Source organism: Pelmatolapia mariae, linkage group LG17 (genome assembly GCF_036321145.2).
Source record: "Pelmatolapia mariae isolate MD_Pm_ZW linkage group LG17, Pm_UMD_F_2, whole genome shotgun sequence".
NCBI classification, from domain to species: Eukaryota; Metazoa; Chordata; class Actinopteri; order Cichliformes; family Cichlidae; genus Pelmatolapia; species Pelmatolapia mariae.
Window position 1 is genome coordinate 12,034,442 of NC_086242.1, and position 20,031 is coordinate 12,054,472.

The window sequence follows — 20,031 nt, forward strand, 5'->3', positions numbered from 1 at the left end:
ACCTATTTAGAAATCCAAAGGTTGATGATGATGATGAATGATGAATACCCAATAATGGTGCACTGCACCGGCTGCCATTCATCACAACACAGTGTGAGTTTGTCCTCCCTTCACTTCAGTAATAAGAAGATACGTGCAGAGACAGATCTCAGATCTGCATTGGTATGTGAGGGGCCAGCCAGCGGGAGAGTGTAGTTTTTTGGCTGTGTTATATTACAGTTCAAGCCTGCCAGCTCTCACTTCCATCTGCAGAGGTTGTAAACTATTCAGCCTTCAGCCATTCTGGCTTAGTCAGACCAGATGGTCAAATCACACTGAGGAATTTTCTGGAATTCAGATTGTTTCATATTGATCTGGTTTATTTTTTATGTTATCGTTATATACATTTATTGGTGAAATATGCTCTCATGGGGTAAGCATTAAAGTTTATGAATTAGCTTGATGGATGGATTGTAAATGTTTAAAGGTAAAAGAAATGTGTTCTGTTTCCATTTCATGCGTAGAAGTTGAATGAAGGCAGGTCTCTCTTTGATGTTATGCTTATGAACTTGCACATGCCCATGCAATACTCACGGACACGGACATACGTGCACAATCCACGTAAGACCAGCATCAAAATATAAGGAGATTAAATCTAGCATTTAATTCTATGCTGGCTAAAAGCTTTAAAATGCATGGATTAACACAAACATTTTAATGGTGAGCTAGAGAACATTGTTTGTGTTATGTGTTACATTAGGTTTGTATCCATACACTCTTTATAGTGATTTAATCCTCTAATAAGGTAGGTTGTCCATATTCTTTCTTCACAAGTTGAGGTGGTATCTGTGTAGATGCTGACCAATTTGACTTTGTTCATGTAAACTGTTTCAATTATTTGAAACTGCAGTAGGCGTGAGAGTTGGGGATGGATGGGAGATAATGCATGCCCTGAGTTATGTTTCAGACTGTTTTAATTTGGGCATGTCTGCACATAGTGTCTGGCCTGTTGCTGAAAGAAATATGTTTTTTCTTTCTTTGTTAGCTGGCTGAAAAACATAAAGCAATTATTATTTGAACATCTGATCTGTTTTCCTTGTCCGTCTTGAAAAGCTGAGCTTGTTGGGGAAAGATGAAGAGGTGGTGGAAGCATCGGGACTCAGAAGAAAGAAATCTTTGCAGTCAAAGGTCTTCCTGAACTTAACCCATGCTCTCAGAGTGGGGCACACAAGCAAGCTGTCTATTGATTAAGTCTGAGAATGACCAAGGGGTGAAACAAGTTATGTTAGAAGTGAGATATCCTGGCTTGATACAACCTCAGAGATGTCCGTTGTGGACTGCCGTGCTGGAGCTAGAAGTGGTAGCAAAAGGCAAGACAAAATCATGTTGGCAGCCCATTAACAGTGGCAAATATTAACAAGCCCTATAACTCCCCATTTCTCTTCTTTCTCCAAAGTCTTTGTCATTCGAGGCTTTCTGTTCTTACTATATCTATGAGGACATAATGATAAGAATATTTGGGGGATGTACACTGAAAGAAATGAGTAGATTTTCCAAGTGTATTTATCTTTAAGAGTCTATTAACTCAGCAAGCATTAGTGTAACAAAAGATGCGTTATAAGTAGTTTGACAGCTTTAGGCAAAATGCTAGGAAAAAGTAGCTTTTGAATTTTTGATATGTTTATGTTAATCTTATCCAACTAAGAATACATGAGTGTGATGCATGATGCAAAGATGGCAGACATTAATAAAGGAGAAGCTATTGTTAATAAAGCTATTATTTGGGGCAGGATATGTTCCTATTTATGTGCCAAATAAACAGAATAATAGCATCCTGTGTCCAATAATGAAATTGGCCTATATGAAACATGTTTTCCGGGGTTGTTCCACTTCTGGCAGAATTATACATGCATCGTGTTGAGATTAGAGAGGTGAACCAAGTACAGTAGTTAGTTGTTAATGAATGAACTCATCCATATATTGTTACTTTTATATTAAATCTGAGGGGATATTCACAAAAGGCCTAAATTGTTGCCTTATTCTCATAACATTGTGAGTACCTGGGAGTTTTTAAATGCATTAGTCATTTATTCTGACCTAAAGCATAATCACTTTCTATATGAATGGGATCAATCACTTTCTTAAGTAGTGAATAGTAAGAAGCAAGATTTGTTTGGAGTTCTGGTATTTTACACACTTTAGTGTTTGAGATGTTGAATTTTAGCTCTGGATATCAGGTATTTTTGATGACAGATCCATTTGTTTATTTCCAGAATGTCATCTCATTTTTGCAGTGATATAATTTTTCCCTTTTTCCTTTGATAATTTTTCCTATCCTTGAGCAAAAGACCCGAGACAGATGAACTATTATTGGTTTTAAATATTGTGATTCAATCCTCTATAAACTCTGCACTCTTACTGCCAGAACAATGAGTGAGTTCAAACCTAAATGGAGCTGCTGTGGTATACAGGGGAATAGAAACGACAGTACAAAAGGTGCGTGATTAGATTTTGAAATGCTTTGATATGAGCAGGAATGAATTTACGGAATTAAGTACTGATAAACAGCGATCACTGTATATTCAGGTCTATCTGTGGTAAACATGGAGAGAAATAGAGCACTCTGTAGGGTGGAGAAACCAACATATGTCTCATTTTCCATTGTTTGGACAGAACACACTGGATGTGTAAAGCATCAAGTAGTGAAAACCAAGAGCAGAGTAAAGAAGCTCCAGTAATATTTTCAGAGTACTCTCTTACTTGCTTTAAACAGCCTATAATACAGACACAGGCACATCCCTCCAGCTAACTGAGACAGAAAGGAACATTTCTGAAATTTAACCAGGTGCACACCACTGTGAGAGATAATATTCCTATAAATCAGCTAGCATACATATGGAAATCAGACTTGCGGTTTTTGCAGTCAAAAAGATAAGAGAAGGATTTTCTCTATTCCAGATCATTCCTGGGCCTCTGTTTACTCTCATAGAAAACTATTATTCTCCCTCTATCTAGATTCTTGTGAAGAATGCTTGTGATTTCACTGGTGAGACTCATCCATCTAAATGTGCCTGTTAGAAATACTGGCCATCTCCACCCACTTTGCCTTTCACACACCCAAAACCAAACTCTGGTAATTTTTTTATCTTAATATTGTAGCTACAGTCCAAATTTATTTATCTTTTTTCTCATTATCTGCTGTCACGTGAAAAAAAAAAAAACATTTTCAAAGGACTGCATAGGCTCCTGTGAAAAACTATGATTCAGTAGCTTGTAGAACCAGCTTTTGTACAAATATGTAATTGTTGTCTATACAACGTTGTAAGTCTATCATATTGTTGTAGAGGAATTTTGGTCCACTCTTATTTACAATGTTGCTTCAGTTAATCGAGGTTTGTGGGCATTCGTTTATGCACAGCTCTCTTGCCACAGTATTTCAGCCATGTTGAGGTCTGGACTTTTTCAGGGGTATCGCAACACCTTGATTATTTTCTTTTTGCAGCCATTCTGTTATAGATTTCTGCTGTTATTGAGATCACTGTCGTCAACTTTAGCTGTTGGCTTTGACTCTAGAATACTTTGGTATAGAGAGGAGGTCATAGTCAACTCCGTGACAAGCCCAAATCATCGCTCCTCCACCACCGTGCTTCACAGTTAATATGAGGTGTTTGTGGTCAACATGGTCCTGTGGATTGTGAACTTTAACATTTAACATGCTAACAAAGCCTCTTTGTTTTTTGCTATTTTTCTGAGAATGTTATTTTCCGTTGGCCTTGGGGTAAATGTGCTACGACTTCCACTCCTGGGAAGGTTGTGGCTTTGCAATAATACACATCTGAGTCCTCCAGAGCAGCAAACTGCCAAAACATCTTATTTCGTAGAGATGGCCACACTTGCTGATGAATTATTAAGAATATATGCCATAAAAACGGAACTGCAAATATGACTTATCCAGCACACTATGTCAAAGCCACTGTAATGGCACGCTAGCTTAAGCCAATAAAGCCAGCAAAAATCTAGAAGACATACCGACTTAAAATGCTTAAAGATGTAGTTATGATTAGAAAAGCGTACAGTTCACGCCATTTATGACTGGCTTATCCTGTCTCTGTTTTGACTGTAATCAAATTATTTATGGTACTGCAAACACAACTATGTTTTATTGCTGAGTTGTATCCTCAAGGTTCTTGTAACTTTTATACCTTTGAATAGAAGACTTTTTTTCATCACTAAACAGCATGTCATAAACAGTTTTACACATTCACGCCAACCTGTATGTTGAGTTCACAGGAGGATCTGCTTTGTAAGACAGCTACAGTAGATTATCAACATAATAACATTAAATGCTAAGTGCTTTAAATCAACGGGTCCTTATTGGACAGTATAAAAGCCCCTTTGGTGCTTTAATTTCCTTGGCGTCAGTGGAATTTGTTATAAAAGTGTTTGCAGGGAGGCTCCTGTCTGCACCTGGACATATAATAATTATCAAACACATTATGCACTTATTAAGGACATGGAAGTGTATAAGAAGACATCCGAGTTCATGAATAATATGACATGAAAGTTTCTAACCCAGACCTATTTATTTGATTAGTATGCCAGTCAGTCATTGTTACATGTCTACAAGTCTCTTGAGTACAGCAGAACTACACTGTTAAACTCTTCTTTGTGTATTACTGTAATTAAAAAAAAAATACTCTTAGCAAACACCAAAAGCTTGACTTCTGTGGAAGAGTTCCAACTCCTTCACAAATGAAAAAAAAAGGCTGATGATGTTTTTATCTTTGAGGGCCTGTAATTACTTTTTTCTTCTCGTTGTTCTTTTGCATATTTTTCAGATAGGAGAAAAGAAAAGGTGGAATTGATGACTGTGAAGTGCAATTTAGGAACTGCATTTGTGAAGAGAGGAACTGGGGAGGAGGAGAAGGTGACTGAAGGAAGAAGTTGAGGAAGAGTATGGGTCACTCTTCTGTGTGCATCTTTCTACTGTCCCTTTATCTGACTCATCAAAGTGTTGCAGCGCAAGCTGAAGGTAAGTCGTGACATTTATAAACCTGTGTACCGCATGCTTACAGAATTTATTAATTTGCGTGAAATTTCCTTTCTCCTATAGCACATTAACTTTCCTCCTTACTTTTTCCACCCCCTCAGTTACTTGATGATTGATTTATTTAACTCAGTGACTCATGTTTGCAGTCTTTTTCTCCATTTCATTTTCTGTCTGTGAAAAAAGAGTTAGGTACGTATTATTCTGAGTCACAGCCACGTGTCCGATTGTTAGCTTGGTGCACAAATCTATAAATTAGACAGGTTGGATGATCAGGCCAAGGAAAGGGCAGGTGCTCAATGAATAGAGTCTGTGCGAGTGCTCCATCATTAAATTTCCACACCTGGATTGGTACATGGGGCAGACACTAGCCCAGCTACAGTTTCTCTCCAGACTGTGTCTAGTCAGGGAATTTAAACATCTGCTGCCCTCATGTACAGTACAGCACTCTGTCAGCTACGCTGTCAAACCCATCCCCCTAGATACAGTACTCCAGCCTCAGGTGCTATTGGATGTCACCAAAAGGTCAACGAGCCAATCAAAAGTTAGATTTCCTCCACTTGGATTGTGATTGGCAGAAGGTGATTGGTAAAGTTGTTAGGCAGAATTATGGAAGGTTATAAATAGCCCAAGAATACATTAAAAGCTGTGCTTCCTATGCAGGTGCTCCTACTGTTGATTAATTATAGTTTTAAATGTTAACCCAACATTGTTCTTAAGGTCCTGTGTTTCATAAAACATAGGAAATAGGTTTACAGAAATAGGTTTGTATAATTGTCATTAAATAATCTCATCGTATACAAGCAACAAATAAGCAATAATGTATGGAAGCTGCTCATTGTGAGAAACAATCAGATAACTTTAACCCAACTTTTCAGCATCATTAGAGCTTTGTAGCCTCTTTTAACTCAGTGATTTACATCCCACAAACTTACTGAGAGAAGCAGTTTGAGCCACTTTTGCCAGCTGTCTTTTCTGCAGCAGTAAGCAGCTGTTCTCATTAAATAAGCTATGACAAACTCACTGTGCATACCTGCCCAACAGCAAACAGCATGCACTAAAAAATTAGCAACTGACTCATTGGGAAAATGTAATATAAAAAATCCTATTTTAATCTCAGTAGTTGGTGGAGACCAAGACAAAAATACTGCCGTGCTGCCACAATGACTGATAGCCCGAGAAAGCAAAGGGCCCTTAGGCTTATAATAGGCTTTATTGAGCAACTACTTCCTGTTCTCACCTATGTTCTTAACGATTATTTTGTAGCACAATACATGTTATTGTTAATTGCATTTTTATTGATGTGTGCTCTCTGATGGGTTACATCTTATGATCTCATGTCTTAATCTTGTCAGAGGTGATTGGAGTAATGCATCAATTTTTCTGAGGCTTTTTCTTTCTTGGCAGAATTTTCTGCAGCATATGCGCAAGCCACTGGGCTACATCTAATGTGGAAATCAGTGGTGGTCCAACACCAAGGTGTATTCAACCTTTGAGATATCAACATAGATAACCTTCAAGAAAACCATTCCTAATCCCTCAGCATGTTTTGTGTCCTTATCCTGGGCATGTCGATGTCACCTGCCAGCCTAGACAGACGAACTTCTGGATAATTGATCTTGTTTTCCATCCCAGTCTGTGTCTGTCTGACAGACACCAGCCTCCAGCTGCTTCTTCGCTCAGTCTTCACAACATTTTATGTGCGTTTACTAAAATCCTTCAAGTGTGAAATGCATTCAGTAAATGGAAAGGCCACATGTTTATTATAGGGTAGGTAGTTGCTTTTATGAGGCACAACTCGGACCGGAAAGTATGAACATTGTTTTATCTCTTGAAAGTGCATCAATGAGTCATCGCTAATAGATCTGCTGTTGCTGAATATATGATACTACAGCTTCCAAAGATAATAGCGCTTGAGAGGCCTCCAAAATGCTATTCCCGGGGATATTTTGTTTCCTTGGTGTATGGCCAGAAATGTATAGGTGTGTGAGGAGGAACATAATGTTAGGCCGCTATGGGCTGAAGACATATGTCACCCCCAGTGAATCCTGGGATTGCAGCCAAAGGAAGAAGGGCGAGATAATAGAGGAGAGAAAGCTTGATAATGAAATAGAAGACAGCAGAGAATCGCTTATCACTTACAGAACAATCAGTTGCGCCTATCTCCTATTCACTAGCCTAATCAATGCTGTTGTCACTTTGGTTTATTGCATATGCAATACCAGAATATTGACTTACAAGGTGTTTGCAGACACAGCAGATTGTGCATGTGAATATGTGTCGGTGCACTTGCGTATTCAGTGCACCAGTTCACTCAAAAAAGCATCTAAATCCCATCAAACCCAGCAGATTCTTATGTTAAATGCGTTTGTTTGCTTGGGCAAGGGTACTGACCCTGATTTTGGGTGTGTTTACCTTATTATTCTAAGCGTTTCTCATCGCTGTACTAAAGTTTTATTGCTGGAGTGCTCAGAATATTGATAGTCTCTTTGGCTCACTTGTGTCTCATTAAAAATTCATAAGGATTTGTGTGAGGCTCTGGCTGCATGACAGAAGCAAATGAAAGGAATCCCCTCAGCAAGGTGGAACAAGACTGCTATCTGGTGGTCAGTGTAGGAATTAAAGAGGTCTAAAGTAGCAGGAGGCTAAATTAGTGTTTTTGAGGTTTCAGAGGGAAACCCTTAAAGATAAATGTAATGGAGAAAAAAACATTAGAAATTACATTTTGATAAAATGTCTTATTCTAGTCTTGAAACCAGCAAAAAAAAACAACAAAAAAACAAAAACTAATTTGAAAAATGCAGCAAACACTACAAACTCATTAGCTGAAAATGATAGATTGCATTTTTAAGTAAAGGATAAAATATTCAAATATGGCTTGGGCAATTTATAATACTAAAAGTTATTAAAATAGCACTGATAGTGATAGATAATAGATTAAAACATTTAGTTAATGAGCTCAAATGAGGGCAATATTAGTTAAGTAAATTAAAAAAAAAAGTGAGTTCTCTTTAAAACCTCACTTGGTTTTCTCAGTCGGTTTTCAGAGAACCGATGTTACCCTGGTAACCAAACGATATGTGTCAGTAAACCGCGGTGTAAATTGCCATTTAAGTGGTTGATGGCAGTTTCTACCAATCTGTAGGCAGCATAGCTTTCAGGAACTTTTGGGTATTTATGTAGAATTAGAATTTGGAGAACTCTAGCAATTCACCATCACAATCCACGAGCCATAAAATTACAAAAAACGATATAGAGAGTATATAAATATATAGAAGTTTCACCTTTTTTGAAGTTACTGGCTAGGTAATGGAATAATAGCTACGTATTAGTATTAGTGCATTTCTTTTTAATTCTTGAATCTTCTTAAACTATATCTTATTGTGTCTTTCCATGCTTCATGTATATGCTACCATTTTACACATATTAATTAATCTTTTCTTCTTTCCTTAGCATGCAGGACAGTGGTTCAGGCCGACATAGTGTTTCTGGTGGATGAGTCCTGGAGTGTGGGTCATAAAGACTTTTCCAGAGTCAAAGACTTCATCTCAGCCATCATCTCCTCCTTTCAGGACAGTGTGGTCGGAGCTGATGGGGTCCGTTTTGGAGTCACTGTCTTTGGAGATGTTCCAAGGTAGAAAGAAGTCAGTCCTGAGCTTGGCACATCGCACAAACCTTTGTGGTAGCTTGGCATAAATCTGATTCAGCTGTCTTTTCTACATGATCACTTTCTATGACCACTGACAGGAGATGTAAATAACACTGATCATCTCTACATTATGGCTCCAGTATCTAGTGGGATATACTAGGGAGCACATGAACCTTTTGTCCTCGAAAGTTGATGTGTTTGATTTGTTACAAGAAGGAGAAATGGGCAAGGGTAAGGATTTGAGCAAGTTTGTCAAGAAATAGATATTGGTGGCTAGACAACTGGGTTGTCTGCAGCTCTTCTGGGCTATTTCTAGTTTGTAGTGGTTGGTATCTATCAAAGGTGGTCTGGGGAAGGAACACCGGTGAACCAGCAACAGGATCACTGATGCACTAGGGGAGCAAAGGCTAGCCTGTGTTGTCTGATCCAACAGAAGAGCTACTATAGCTGAAGGAGTTATTGCTGGTTCTGATGGAAAGGTGACAGAATACACAATCCTTCGTGGTGGCTGCATGTCCATGCTTGAAACCTCTCCACTGGTGAAAGCACCATCAATGGGCTCATGAGAATTAGAAACTGAGCTTGAGTTTGAGGTATTGACTTGGCCTCCAAATTCCCCAGATCTCAATTCTATTGAGCATCTGTGGGAAACAAGTCTGATCCATGGAGACCTTACCTCACAACTTAAAGGACTTCATGGATCTGTTGTAAAGACTTTGGAGCCAGATACCACAGCAAACCATTATTATTATTATTATTATTATTATTATTATTATTATTATTATTATTATTAATAATAAATATTTCTAAAAATACCAGCCGTACTCCTTAAACGCTGAAAAAAAATCACTTTGAATATATCAAAGGTAAGAACAAAGTTTTATTTTGCATTTTGTTTTAATTTATTGGGCTTTTGTTTTTAAAAAATGTCAGTTGGAAGTTGGATTTTTAAACAATCAACTCAATTATAGGAGTCTTGGTCCTTTGCATTTATGTCAAAGTTGTGTAGTCTAATGTGGAAAAATGTTTCTATCTGATCCAGTTTTGTGCTTCTATGTCCATGCAGGATGCGGATTGCTTTGACAGACTACAGTTCCCTTGAGGAGGTACTCAGAGCCATCAAAGACCTTCCCTATGAGGGTGGATCCAGGAGGACCGGCATGGCACTCCAGTTTCTGGTCGACTCTGTTTTCAGCCCCGTCATCAGGCGGGATTCTGCCTCGAAGGTACGCTGCTTTACACAGCGAGGTGGATTGTTATACACTGAAAAAGAGAAATTTAAATCTTGGTAATTTTTGACAACATGCTGTTTCACAAGCTTTGGGGAAATTATTGATTTGAGATTACTACCCATGCTGCAGAAACATGCATGTACTGTCTGTTTCTGCCCTGTGTGAAAGGAAATGACTAGTCAGGAATCTATATTTCCACTCCACAGGACATGTGGAAAAAACAAATAAACAGGTTTACCATTCTCACACTGCTGTGAATCTGATTAAACCATCGTGTTATATGCTGAGAATACAAATTGATAATATTTGAAAGGTGCAACAGGGAACAGGATTTGTTTTGCTTTCTCTGGTGCTTTGGAGGAAAAATAAAAGATAAAGGAAATACATTTTCCACCACAGATTTTCATCGATTATCAGATGGAGATAAGGCGTGACTGCTAAACATCCAACAGATGGTCATCCACAGTGACTCAACTTGGTTTATGCCAATGACCTTAAAAAAACAAGTGTTAAATTGGACTTGGTGCATTTCTTGGATCCTAACAAAAATGCCACATTCACCAACTTGTCTCAGAAGTTCCTTGTCAAATATCCAGATACACTTTCTTTCCCACAACTCTCCTTTTCTATCAGACACATTTCCCTGACAGTCTAATACTGTAGTGTAGTCACAGTATAACACAGCTGGTTAGCATTCTAATCATTTCTCTATCTCTGTGTGCATGTGTGAATCATCTTGCTACAGCACACTGGATATGGGAAGGTGGAGAATTGAGGATTAGGCTGATATATTGAATTGTACAGCATGCAAAGCACCAACTACATTCTCTCGTGGATGCTTTCCACCTCCCTTCCTCACTGACTGAGGGGTGAACTTTGAGTGAACTGAGAAAATTTTCCTTAATGGGGAAATTATTAGACTCAGCTGCAAGCCTGCATCCTTGAATTCCACTTTGAGTTTGGGTCTGATTTATTTAATTATGTTTTCAATTATGTGCTAAACCGTATCAAAAGGCTTTGGAGGCTTTCATGAGAATGGTACTGTTTGCATGGATGCTCTTTTAACACAAACAAATGTTGTTTGGAGGCTTGATTTAAGCCTCCAGTGATGGCAACAATAGTTGTAAAAACAAAGGTTGAAAGAGAGCAGCTGAAAATGACCCGTATGTGTTTAAATATAATACATTTTACTAGCTTTATATTATGCATTCATTTATCAAGAATTAGCAGATCTTCACATTATTTTCTTTTCTTTACATATGCCATTTTGTGTCCTGTGCAGGTAGCTGTTTTGATCACAAATGGACAGTCAGACGACGAGGTCAATGCTGCAGTCAGAGCAGTAGCAGACAATGGAATTACTGTCTTTGCAGTAGGTGAGTGTGGAAGTTGCTATTGTGAATTCTTTCAACATCCCCACTGCAGCAGCCCTTCAGATTTTATCCAAGCTCTGCCCGCTTATCTGCAGTGTTTGCAGTTAGAAATTCATGTCCTGTACATTTGAATTCATTGGATTCAGTGTGGGTATTTGTGTGTAGGAGTCTTGTTTCTGAGTACCTGAGCGCACTCATGCTTCTGTATGTATACACAGGTGTGTGTGTATAAGGATAACTGATCGATCCAGCTTCTGTGCTTTGTATGTAAAGGCACACTTTCTGATAGTGTTGCATCATCTTTCTCCCTCCTTATGAATGCACACTACCGCTTACCACCAAGTTTACTTGCACATACAGTACCTTGCCCTTTTTCCCCTACTGACAGGCATAAGCACACAAGCCCACAACTTACTCCTCACAGCCTGCAGCGGTGCAATAATTACTGCTCATTAGCCAATGGTGTGCTAATCGCAGTCATTTTTCATTAGGCAATTCTGTGCCTTCCCAACCCACCCACCCCCGGCTGCACCACTGACACCGAAACCTGCTCCTCTCGTTCATCACCACCGCGTGGCAGCTCGACATGAATCTTGACCGCTAATGCAAAGCCAATATTACCTGTAGAGCTAGAGCAGCCTGGAAAGCATAAATTTAATTATGTCAGCGCCTCCCTGCTCTATGCAGCCTTAGACCTCGTAAGAAATCAACATGCACATTAATGTTGTTTATGTGCAAATTTCATACTGTAGACAACTTATTCAGAGTTGCAAAATGCAAAAATCTCCCAGTGGTTTTCTTTTTGTGCATTAGGAAAGCTTAAATATTTCATGCCTTGGCATTTAGGGCCCACTTGCACAAACTGAGATTCGTTCCAGAAATTGAATGACTGTGGTTATTTATATGTAAAATATATGTGTATATTGGCGCTTTTCATATTGAATCAGTCAAAATGCAACACCTCCCCCTGGTGGAGATAAGAAAAAATACAAACAAAACCATTTAATATCCACACAGTGTGCATTAATCGAGTAAACTTCCACATAATCAAAAATTTGCAAATAAATACCTTTAAAAAATCTTGTCATATGTGCACATTTTTTTTGTTTATCATCTTGAATTGGTTATGAAACATTTCTTGTGGCAAACACAAGAATATAACGAGTACCATTGCTGTTTATAATGTGTCCCACACTTTATTTCATTATCTTCTTGTTTATACTGAAAACCAGGCCTCACGGGGGTTGATGAGGCAGAGCTTAGGAGGGTTGTGTCGGAGCCACATGCCGAGCATCTATTGCCGGTCACTGATTTCTCTACCATGGACACCATCCTCCCCAAACTGTCCCGCAGAGTGTGCCTCACTGCCTCTGAACCCCCACGCCCTGTGAAAACTTCCCAGCCTAGTAAGTTCTTCGTAATATGCTGAAAAAGCTGCCTTCTCACTGACAGCTGTTTGCATTTTCATATTGACGAATTGTATTACACTCTCGCACTTGAAAGGTATAATAAAAATGAATAATAACGTTCTTTTATTTCACTGTACTCTGCAGCTTCTTTGCTAACATAATCTATCTTGTAGACATATTTTACATCAACTTGCATATTTTCTGCTCCATGTTCCGCTCCTCATCCCGTCTGTCTCATCACTCTTTCTACACTTACTTTTAATCGTAGGCGAGGAACGTGTGGTGGGTCCCAGAGACCTTCAGGTTAGCGAACTGGCCCACAGTTCTCTTAGACTGACGTGGAGCCAGGCCACGGGTGATGTCACCGGATATCGCCTCCTGGTCACTCCATTGAGTTCGGAGGGACAACTCCTTCCTGTGCAGCAGAGGCAGGTGAGGAATTGTCCATAGATAAGGTCACTGTTGTATTATTGTTGAGCTAGAGCATGCAATATGTCATCATACTGACTTTCATAGACAGTAAAGCATTTCATTCATGAATTAGTTGGACATCTCAGTTCTTTTTACTGCTGATTAATCACCTCACTCTCCATGGAATTCCTCTTCAAAACACATCGATTACATGAACTTCTCATATTAAAAGTTAAAACAGCTGACAACAGCAACTCACCTCTGTGATCAGTCTAAGTAGTGGACCTATTTCAGTGAGATTTATCTCTCCTGCAGTCATTGTGTAACACTCCAAACTCGGTGAAACATTTACAAATGCAATCAACATGAGCAGTCATTTCAATGATATCAGTGCTTCTTTGTTTCTGCCTAGATTCTGCATTATGTTATAAAGCACAACATAAAACCTAATTTAATTATCGTGGACAAAAGTCTAAACAAACTGTAAAGATGTCAGTGGTTTTTAGAGTTAGATATATAAATGAAATTGAAGCAATAAAGGCAAAAACAGCAGGATATTTATGTAAGCGTACTTCCCAAAAATATCTCTCTGTTCCATTGCAGAGCCTCCAGGTATGTTTATCTTCTGCTCTGACTTGATCATTCTTCCTCTTAATCAATCATCTTCTTCTAAACATCATTCTGTCTTCCACTTTATGTCTCAGGGAAACACAACATACACACTCAAACATACACACACTCAGATCCTTTTGCTCTGCTGTCTGTGTATGTAACAGATGGATCTGAAGGCAGATGTGAGCACAGCCATGGTGACAGAGCTGAGTCCCAAAACCGACTATTCCCTCACCGTCTACGCCATGTACCCAGGCCTCATAGGAGACTCTGCGACAATCAAAGCAAAGACGAGTGAGTGTCTGCTCATGCACCTAGTGTCTCTATTTTTAATTGTATGCTGTCATCTTTCCCTGAGCAACAGGTGTCTGTCTTTCAGCGCCTTTGCCCGAAGTTTCAAACTTCCGTGTTATTGAGGAAGGCCTGTTCTCCCTGCGCCTCGGCTGGACACCCCCTCAAGGGAAGCTAAATGGATTCAAGATCTTCATCCCGAGATGTATGCTGACATAAGTGCATTTGTTTTTATTTATTTTACTGCACACCAGTGGAAAAACATGTAGTCAATTAATTTAAACATACTAGATGTTAACTTTGTTTCCAGAGGGGTTTGTTGAAAGAAAGCTGTAATGGGTTCTAATAGAGGGTTTTTTTTAAGTATTATTTCTTGTGCATTTATGATTGTTCTCCAGCCAACAGACCAGGATTCATTTATGAGCAGCTGCTTCCCAGAGACATTTCCTCTCATGTGATTGACAGTCTGGAGGAGGATAAGAAGTACACTGTCAGTATTTATGCTGTGTACCCCGAAGGACCAAGTAAACCGGTTTCAGTAGTGGGGAAGACATGTAAGTTTATTAGCTTGGCTCAAAACCCCATCATTATGTTCATTTACATAAACAGGAAAGCCAGAGAGCACGCTGTGGCACACTGGAAGCAGTTTATTAACTGCTTTAAATGTCTCTTCAAACAACACCCAAGAGCAAATATTAAAGTGCAGTACCACAATATTTCCACAGCAGGGTGGTATTGTTTTAGTAAAAAATATTAGCAAGCAGACTATTCTCTACTCTGTCATGTCATTGTGTATAATTTACCTAAATTTACCTTTGCATGTGTGTGTGGGATGTGTTTAATAGTGAAGTTGGTGCCAGTTCATCAGTTTCTGGTCCAAAATGCCACCACAGACACCGTTCAAGCAAGGTGGGCATCAGTTAAAGGTGCTACAGGATACCGTTTGACATGGGCATCTACAGGTATCGTGGTTAAGTAACTTTCTAGCGAAACAGCTAAAATGCTAAATATTTCATTTAATACATCTCTTTGCTTAAATGTCAAATTATATCTTGTAGAAGGCCACATAGAAAACATAAACCTCGGGGACAATTTTAACTTCTACATGATACAGGGCCTCCACACAGGCTCTGAGTACACCATCACCATCAACCCCATCTTTGGAGACATTGAGGGGCCTATCACCACTGCGAAAGTCAAGACATGTAATTAAAAATTTGCAAAATAAAACTGCACCAAAGCAGTAGATAAGATGCATAACAGTCCTCTTTGTCTTTCACTATATCTCTCTTTCTGTCAGTGGAAAGTAGTTCAGTACAGACTCTGAAAGTATCTGCTGTGAGCACAAGTACTGCAGTCATCTCATGGAACAGTGTCCCGGGGGCTACAGGATACAGATTGGCATGGAGACCCACCCCAGGTGATTTATTCAGTCACTATTGTCTGTTGCTGTTTACCCTTGTTTTTTGCAGATATTCTCAACTCAGTTATTTTTTCAATGGACACTTTAACCATAGCAACATGCCAGTAGCTTGCGATGAAATACAGGGAAAGAAGGAGGATATTTGCCTCTGATATGAAGTGAAAGTTTGAAGTCACTGAGGAATAACAGACTAACTGTAATGTTAATATTATTTCTAGAGTTTGTTGGTCGGGATCGTCCCAGGCAATTGGCTCTGAACAGCAGCACTACACAGTACCAGCTGAAAAATGTAGCCCATGATACGGAGTATGTCCTGACTCTTTATGTGCTGTTTGGCGCTGCGGTTGGACCTGGCATTGCTGCCACCTTCAGAACTTGTAAGTAACCTTGTTCACCAGACATCATATTCAAATGTAGGAATAAGCCATTTTTTTCAGTAGAAAAAGTAGACTTTTTTTTCCAGAAAACTTTTGGGTGTAGTTTTAGTGTTTATTAAAAGGAAGTATAGATGTAATGTATATATATATATATATATATATATATATATATATATATATATATATATATATATATATATATATATATATATATATATATATACATGAATAGGATGAGGGACCTATGGATTCTTCGATACCCAACATCCACAATGACGGCGAAACAACTAGTAGCTCAGTGTTCCAACATTCCAAAGAAGGGACTGCTCTCACAGCTAGAGATTGACGAGGTACAACATAAATGCTACGGCAAGGAGGAGTCAGGATGCCAGGTCAGGGGGGAGATATCATCACCCCCACCCGAGATTGGGTACATAGCCCCAAGTGCGATAGGAGAAGGATCGTTGAGTGCGAGAGGAACTGACCTGAAAGACAGGATCATGGCCAAGCTTGAAACCTGGATCCCCCGTAGCCAGTTACCAAGATTACGTGAAGTACCCTCAGAAGGTCTGCTAGATGATGGTAATGCAGCACTACGGATGATACCTACAACCACGATTACCGACACTAACAAGCTGATCTACAATACGGCAGCAGTGATCAGTGAGATGCTTGGCTACAAGTTGAACAGCCACAAGGGGCAGTACCCTCCATGGAGAAGGAGGCTAGAGGGCAAGATCAAAGTAGCACGAAGGGAGGTTAGCCAACTAACGGAGTTGCAGAAAGGCGTGACAAAGAAGGTGCATAAGAAATACAGCAAGCTGTCCATACCTGAGGCCTTGGAAACTGCCAAGCAAAGACTCACAGCCTTGGCCAGCCGCTTGAGAAGGTACACCAGAGAGATAGAAGGCAGGAGAATAAACCAGCTGTTCTCCACAGAACCAGCAAAGGTGTACTCTCAGTGGCAAGGGAACAATAAGAGAACAGCACCACCAAGGCTGGAGACGGAGCAATACTGGAAGAGCATATGGGAGAAGGATGCAACCCATAATGGCAATGCTCAGTGGCTAGTGGATCTGAGGGCAGACCATAGCGACCTCCCTGAACAGGGTCCAGTAACCATCACAGTGGCAGACATCCAAGAAAGGGTCTCCAGTATGAAGAGTTGGACAGCACCACGGCCCGACATGGTTCATGCCTACTGGCTGAAGAAGCTGACTGCACTCCACGAGCGTCTGGCAGCACAAATGAACCAGCTGCTAGTTAATGAGAGACACCCGGAATGGCTAACCGAAGGTCGGACGGTCCTGATCCCCAAGGACCCCAAGAAGGGACCGGTCCCATCCAACTACCGACCAATAACCTGCCTCAGTACTACATGGAAGCTCCTGTCAGGCATCATATCGGCTAAGATGAACAGGCACATGGGTCAACACATGAGCGGGGCACAGAAAGGGATTGGCAAGAATACCAGAGGCGCAAAACACCAGCTACTGGTAGACAGGACAGTCAGCCGAGACTGCAAGACCAGACTGACCAACCTGTGCACAGCCTGGATTGATTACAAGAAGGCCTATGACTCAATGCCCCACAGCTGGATACGGGAATGCCTAGAATTGTACAAGATCAACAGGACCCTAAGAGCCTTCATCAGGAACTCAATGGGGATGTGGCGTACAACACTAGAGGCCAACTCCAAGCCCATAGCACAAGTCTCCATCAAGTGCGGGATCTACCAAGGAGATGCTCTGTCCCCACTGCTGTTCTGCATAGGCCTGAACCCCCTCAGTGAGATCATTAACAAGACTGGCTACGGATACCGACTACGAAACGGAGCGGTTGTCAGCCACCTCCTGTACATGGATGACATCAAGCTGTATGCCAAGAGTGAACGAGACATCGATTCACTGATCCACACTACCAGGCTATACAGCAATGACATTGGAATGTCGTTCGGACTGGAGAAGTGTAGTCGGATGGTAACAAAGAGAGGGAAGGTAGTCAGAACTGAGGGGATTGAACTACCAGAAGGCAACATTGCAGACATAGAGGACAGTTACAAGTACCTGGGGATCCCGCAGGCAAATGGGAACCATGAAGAGGCCGCTAGGAAAGCTGCAACCACCAAGTACCTGCAGAGGGTCAGGCAAGTCCTGAGGAGTCAGCTGAACGGTAAGAACAAGATCCGGGCCATCAACACCCATGCCCTGCCCGTGATCAGGTACCCTGCTGGGGTAATAGGCTGGCCAAAGGAGGAGATAGAAGCCAGTGACATAAAGACAAGAAAGCTCCTGACCATGCATGGAGGGTTTCACCCCAAGTCCAGCACCCTGAGGCTGTACGCTAAGCGGAAAGAAGGAGGCCGGGGACTGGTGAGTGTCAGCACCACAGTCCAGGATGAGACAAGAAGCATCCACGAATACATCACGAAGATGGCCCCAACTGACAGCGTGCTCAGTGAATACCTCAGGCAGCAGAAACCCAAGAAAGAGGAGGAAGGCGAGGAACCATCATGGAAGGACAGGCCCCTGCACGGTATGTACCACCGGCAGATAGAGGAGGTGGCTGATATCCAGAAATCCTACCAGTGGCTGGACAAAGCTGGACTGAAAGACAGCACAGAGGCACTAATCATGGCAGCACAAGAACAAGCTCTGAGTACAAGATCCATAGAGGCTGGGGTCTATCACACCAGGCAAGACCCCAGGTGCAGGCTGTGTAAAGATGCCCCAGAGACAATCCAGCACATAACAGCAGGGTGCAAGATGCTAGCAGGCAAGGCATACATGGAACGCCATAACCAAGTGGCCGGCATAGTGTACAGGAACATCTGTGCCGAGTATAACCTGGAAGTCCCGAGGTCAAAATGGGAGACGCCCCCAAGGGTGGTGGAGAATGACCGAGCTAAGATCCTGTGGGACTTCCAGATACAGACGGACAAAATGGTGGTGGCTAACCAACCGGACATAGTGGTGGTAGACAAACAGAAGAAGACGGCTGTAGTGATCGATGTAGCGGTTCCGAATGACAGCAATATCAGGAAGAAGGAACACGAGAAGCTGGAGAAATACCAAGGGCTCAGAGAAGAGCTTGAGAGGATGTGGAGGGTGAAGGTAACGGTGGTCCCCGTGGTAATCGGAGCACTAGGTGCGGTGACTCCCAAGCTAGGCGAGTGGCTCCAGCAGATCCCGGGAACAACATCGGAGATCTCTGTCCAGAAGAGCGCAGTCCTGGGAACAGCTAAGATACTGCGCAGGACCCTCAAGCTCCCAGGCCTCTGGTAGAGGACCCGAGCTTGAAGGATAAACCGCCCGCAGGGGCGAGATGGGTGTTTTTATATATATGTATATATATATATATATATATATATATATATATATATATATATGTATATATATGTATATATATATATATATATATATATATATATATATATATATATATATATATATATATATATATATATATATATATATATATATATATATATATATATATATATATATATATATATATATTTTTTTTTTTTTTTTTTTTTTTTTTAAATTGTGTTCCACACTCACTGGAGCAGATTCCCAGGATATTTACTGGCTGTTGTCAATGAAATCTGACCTCTAGTTGTCTTGTTCCTCTGTGCAGTGTCATCTCAGTCATTCAGTAAGTATAATGGCGAGAGAAAGAGATCTGGTTTTGTTTGACTGGCATGTGGCCATTGTAACAGGAGTATATCTATGTTCTTATGGTGCTATGTTCCCTCAGTTCAATATTGCCTTACCATTCTATTGCAGACACACACATACAAAAACACTGGGTAACACTCTATAGAACTTTTTGACGTGTACCCACAATAGCCCATAAGTCATAAGTCACATTAGGTGCTTAGTTAGCTGGAAAATATGCATTTTTCCAGCTTCCCATTATGTGCTTTTTAGAGCTCAGGAACATAGGACCCTTGGGGCCAAGGGCGTAGATTTGGTTCTGGCATTGGTGGGGATGGATGATTCAACCACGGAACCCTGCCCTGTTTCTTTCTTTTTTTTTTCCTTTTTGTTTTTGCTTCTTAATAAAAAAAGAGGAGAAATATACTTGCCTACATATGCAATTCTACATGCTTTTAAACCATTTAAAAATCACAATTCATAGTTTTATATGTTAATTATATAATGTTAAATTACTATTAAACAAATGACTAAGTATTTTAGGCTTTAGTTTACTTCAGCTATATTCC

General features: G+C 40.5%; 1 protein-coding gene across 1 annotated transcript in view; it reads left to right on the forward strand.

Moving 5' to 3' along the window:
* The first annotated feature begins 4,935 nt into the window (after positions 1 to 4,935).
* Positions 4,936 to 20,031, forward strand: part of col7a1l (collagen type VII alpha 1-like) — a 75,419-nt gene continuing 60,323 nt past the window's right edge. Inside the window, exons 1-13 of the mRNA XM_063460588.1 lie at positions 4,936 to 5,011; positions 8,480 to 8,660; positions 9,742 to 9,901; positions 11,190 to 11,283; positions 12,513 to 12,686; positions 12,958 to 13,121; positions 13,877 to 14,006; positions 14,092 to 14,208; positions 14,402 to 14,557; positions 14,849 to 14,965; positions 15,062 to 15,208; positions 15,304 to 15,423; positions 15,645 to 15,803. Of these exons, the coding sequence (XP_063316658.1) occupies positions 4,936 to 5,011; positions 8,480 to 8,660; positions 9,742 to 9,901; positions 11,190 to 11,283; positions 12,513 to 12,686; positions 12,958 to 13,121; positions 13,877 to 14,006; positions 14,092 to 14,208; positions 14,402 to 14,557; positions 14,849 to 14,965; positions 15,062 to 15,208; positions 15,304 to 15,423; positions 15,645 to 15,803 (1,795 nt within the window). The remainder of the gene's footprint in view (positions 5,012 to 8,479; positions 8,661 to 9,741; positions 9,902 to 11,189; positions 11,284 to 12,512; positions 12,687 to 12,957; positions 13,122 to 13,876; positions 14,007 to 14,091; positions 14,209 to 14,401; positions 14,558 to 14,848; positions 14,966 to 15,061; positions 15,209 to 15,303; positions 15,424 to 15,644; positions 15,804 to 20,031) is intronic.